The 5,119-nt window shown below is 37.6% G+C and overlaps 1 protein-coding gene across 1 annotated transcript; it reads right to left on the bottom strand.

Annotated features, from left to right (window-relative positions):
* Positions 1-3,597: 3,597 nt before the first annotated feature.
* Positions 3,598-4,530, bottom strand: LOC108703562 (olfactory receptor 11L1). The gene has a single exon (XM_018239754.2). The coding sequence runs from the start codon at positions 4,528-4,530 to the stop codon at positions 3,598-3,600; it is 933 nt and encodes a 310-aa protein (XP_018095243.1).
* Between the last annotated feature and the right edge of the window lie 589 nt (positions 4,531-5,119).

The following is a 5,119-nucleotide window of genomic DNA, read 5'->3' on the forward strand; positions in this document are numbered from 1 at the left end:
CCGACAATGCCACAGCAGTAGCATATGTCAATCACCAGGGTGGCACAAGAAGCAGAAGTGCACTTAACAAGATCGGACTCATCTTTCGCTGGGCAGAGACTTACCAAGCACATCTACATGCCAGGATTCCTCAATTGGGAGGCGGATTTTCTCAGCAGACAGTCCCTAGACCCAGGTGAGTGGCCTCTATAGGACGACATTTTTCTACAACTCACTCAAAGATGGGGAACTCCAGAGGTCGACCTCATGGCAACCCGTCACAACCGAAAGGTGCCTCTCTTCTTCACGCGCTGCAGGGACCCTCTGGCGCGAGCAGCCCCATGGGACTTCCATCTTGCCTATGCCTTCCCTCCTCTGCCCCTTCTTCCCAGAACGATCAAGAAGTTGCAGAGGGAGCACACCACCCTCATCCTCAGCGCCCCGTCGCACTTGGTTCTCCGACCTTGTAAGTCTATCCATAGACGAACCATGTCATTCCGGTCATTCCAGATCTTTCTCAGGGTCCAATTCGACATCCATGCCCAGCCATCCTCAGATTGACGGTGTGGCTATTGAGACCGTGATCCTAAAGAAGAAGGGTTTCTCAGACGATGTGATGTTCACCATGAGGGTGGCTCGTAATCCAGTCTCTGCCAAAACCTCACACCCGTATCTTTTGGGACAGCTTTGGTATGTCCCCATTTACACAACACGTCTATGGGAGATGGCTTTTCCATAATTCGAAGCATTCTGGCTAAATAATTCCATTCCTTTATATCATGTGTTGACTATAACTGCTTGTATAAATTGTACAATACCAATACAGGCATGAAAAATAAAACAAATGAATTAAAATAAATATTGACAGAGAGAAGCCACGTTAGGAGGCTCCTGTCCCATAATTTTTACCAAGTTCCATAAATGTTCTTTTGATCAGATCAACTTCCACTGTCTCCCCATGGCATAAGAGAAGGCTGTAAGCATAGGGGCAAATCAACCATTTACAAGCAAAATTTGTCATGTCCCAAATGAATACTTAAAGTTAATATGGTCACATTGTTTCTTTGCTATTCCCTAAAAAAATACATGAACTATGAGTGTTCAATCAATTATTTGCTTTTTTTAGGGCTTCCTTTATATCCTGACTTCTCAAGCTGTATATAATGGGGTTAAGCAAAGGAATCACTACAGTGTATATCAGAGAGAGAACTTTGCTTATGGTCTGTGATTCTTTTCTGGGGGGAACCAAATAAATAGCGATTATAGTCCCATAAAATATGGAGACCACAGCCAAGTGGGAGCTGCAGGTGGAGAAGGCTTTTTGTCTCCCGGTATTGGACACTATCTTTAGGATTGCATGGGCAATACAGATATATGATACAATGATCAGCATAAAAGGGAAAAAAACATAGGAACAGACTGCAACATGACATCTATTTTCACAAATAAAACATTAGAGCAGGAAAGCTCTAGAAGAAGATAAAGATCACAGAAGAAATGGTTAATAATATTTTGATTACAAAACCGCAGTGCTGTTATCAAATATAAACTAATTATTATAAGGAAGAGGTTAATTGCCCATGATATCAGAATTAATTTGACACAAACCCTGTGGGACATTATAGAAGAGTAACACGGTGGGTTACAAATGGCCACATATCTGTCATAGGACATTACTGCTAGAAGGAAACACTCAAAACGTTCTGAGACAGCAAATAAATAGAGTTGACTAACACAACCAGCAAGGGACATTGTGGCTCCATCATGTATCAGAGTATTGAGGAGAGTTGGTGCAACAGTTGAGGACTCCAGTAGATCGGTCAGAGCCAACTGCTGGAGAAAGAAGTACATGGGGGACTGGAGGTTTCTACTGGAGGACACCAACACTATGATGAGGACGTTCTCCCACTTAAATTGCATGTACTGCCATAACATTTTGGAAAATGTTGTGCTCTCTCACTTTAGGGGGGACATTGAGTTTATGTAGGAAATATATATATATTTATTTACAGGACAAAGTGGGATTTCAAATTGTGTTGTCATTTTTCTGTAACTCCACTTCTGTAATAAGATATAGGCTTATAAATGCCTAAAACATAAAAAATCATAATATAGAAAAATGTATCATAAATAGAAGGTATTGCACAAAAATACAATTATTGTCTCCCAAACGTGGCAACAGCAGACATGTATAGCTTAACTGAGATTTCTGATTGTATAGACCAAAACTCCCAGCAATACGTTAACAAATTGTCAAACCAAACTCTTTGAAAGCAGCATTCTTCAGAATTCAATGCCAAAACTTCCACCAGCAGTAGGTCCACCACAGGTAACTATATATTTTTGGAAAGAAAACATTCTGGAAAATTCAAAATGGCTAACTAAATATGTCTTTTACTCCAAACTACTCAACTGATGTTTTTTTTTCACAAAAAAAAATTAAATCAGTTTTCACTTTACCACAGTCATTAGGTACCAAGATATAGCATCCTAAATATGAACACTAGAGGGGTTATCTACTAAAAAACACATTTTTACCTTATTTATTTACTTGAAAAAATCTGGTGTGGGAAAAGACTTGATAAAATCATTAAAAAATCCTAATTATACAACTTTTTTGTGTTTGATGCAAAAAAACTCAAATTTTTTTTGATTATTGCCTGAAAACCATGAATTATTCAGATTATTGTATGAAACCCAGCGTAGATCATGATACCTTCCAATTGTAAATGAGACATTTGCCATTGACTTCTACATGACCTAGGCAAAATGGATGCTATGCAGGTATGTGTGTATTTACAGTATATCTTACTTTTACTATAACTACTTGTATATATCGTAAACAAAGTATATAGTATAATAGGGGGCCAATTTACTAAAATTTGGATTTCTATTTTTTCATGAATTGTATTTTTCTATAAAAATTCTTGCTTTTGAATTTCTCTAAAGCTCTAAAAATTTGAGATTTAAGTGTAAAACTTATACAACTTATAAAACTTAAAAGCCTCGAAAAAGTCTAATATAAAACTGCGCCAAGTAAATGTAGTCGAGGTCCCATAGAAGTCAGTGGGAGCTCCACTGATCCTATTGGACCTTTTTTAACCATTCAGGTTTTTTAGGGGGGTTCCATTAGTAATTGTACAAAAAAAATTGAATTTTTAGAGGTTTAAGAGCTATTCAGATTTTTTTTTTATCGTTCAGCATTTTTTCTGTTTTTAACTTGGTTCTTTTAAAAACTTTCATGGCATTCTTGGTTTTAGAGTTATAGAATTTAATAATGATTTCAAAACTCTAATAACACACAAATTCCGTCGGTAATTTCGGCTCTCACAGTATAGGCAGGAAAAACAGAAATTGAAATGACGAGCTCCATGTTAAGAGATATAAAAGAGAGGAAGGCCCCTGTCCCATAAGGCTTACCATCTAAATTCCATAAATGTTCTTTTGCTCAATTGAACTTCCACTGTCTCTAAATAGCACAAGAGAATGAGATAAACATAGGAAAGCAGGAGAGAGGGGGCAAATCAACTATTTACAAAAAAATTGTCATGTCCCAAAAAAATTCTAGTTAATATGGTCCCATTTTTTTCTTTCCTATTCCCTTTAAAAATGCATGAACTATGGATGTTCAATCAACAATTTACTTTTAAGGGCTTCCTTTATATCCTGACTCCTCCAGCTGTAAATAATGGGGTTAATCAATGGGGTCACTACAGTGTATAATAGAGAGAGAACTTTGCTAATGGTCTGTGAGTCTTTCCTGGGGGGAACCACATAAATAGCAATGAAAGTCCCATAAAATATGGAGACCACAGCCAAGTGGGAGCTGCAGGTGGAGAAGGCTTTTTGTCTCCCGGTATTGGACACTATCTTTAGGATTTCATGGGCAATACACATATAGGATACAGTGATCAGTATAAAAGGGCAAAAAACCACAGGGACAGTCTGTATAACTAGATCTATTTTCACAAATAAAACATTTGAGCAGGAAAGTTCTAGAAGAGGATAAAAATCACAGAAGAAATGGTTAATGACATTTTGATCACAAAACCGCAGTGCAGTTATCAAATTCATGCTATTTATTATAGGAAAGAGGTTAACTGCCCATGTTATCAGAATTAATTTGACACAAACCCTGTGGGACATTATAGAACAGTAACACAGTGGGTTACAAATGGCCACATATCTGTCATAGGACATTACTGCTAGAAGGAAACACTCAAAACGTTCTGAGACAGCAAAAAAATAGAGTTGACTAACACAACCAGCAAGGGACATTGTGGCTCCATCATGTATCACAGTATTGAGGAGAGTTGGTGCAACAGTTGAGGATTCCAGTAGGTCAGTCAGAGCCAACTGCTGGAGAAAGAAGTACATGGGGGACTGGAGGTTTCTACTGGAGGACACCAACACTATGATGAGAACATTCTCCCAAACTGTCATAATGTAAATCAGAAGTAACAGAGAGAACAGGGGAATCTTCAAGTTGTGGAGATTCTGAAATCCCAAGAGAAAGATCTCAGTGACCAACGTCTGGTTCTCATTTTGCATTGCCTAGGAAATAAAACATATTTTAAAGATGAAATAAAAAAGAAATAATATGAAGCTATATATTCATCCTAGCAACACCAATATTTGTTGTTTTATTGTTATTTGCTCTAGTATTTGATGAACCTAAGGGTAGATTATGACACCGGTGGTCACCAAAACCCAGGCACAGTTTGATGCTACAACCCAACTTATTTGCATGTTGGTGGCCTCACTTTTACTAGTAAGTAATACTAAAAGACAGTATGGACAATATTAGAAAAAAAAGAGTAGATGAGTTACCATAGGAGGCACAGCAAGAGATTTCTGAACTGGAAATGGTTGGGAAGGTCTGACATGTAGAAAAGCCAACACAAATAAAGCCAGTGGGAAGAGACAACTGAGCAACTTTAATTGTCAGCCTGGGATATCTGTTTCCTATTCCACATACAAATTATTTATGACTCTTCATCTCTGGGGGTTAAGTTTAGAAAATGTAGCCTAAGAATTAATTTGTTTCTTTGTCAGGAAAGCAGAAAATCAAATAACCATCAAAGTACCACTGAGTGGCCAAGGAGTATTACTTTTTCATATAGGATAACATGGAACAAGT

The sequence above is a fragment of the Xenopus laevis genome, chromosome 3S, assembly GCF_017654675.1.
Source record: "Xenopus laevis strain J_2021 chromosome 3S, Xenopus_laevis_v10.1, whole genome shotgun sequence".
Taxonomy (NCBI): Eukaryota; Metazoa; Chordata; class Amphibia; order Anura; family Pipidae; genus Xenopus; species Xenopus laevis.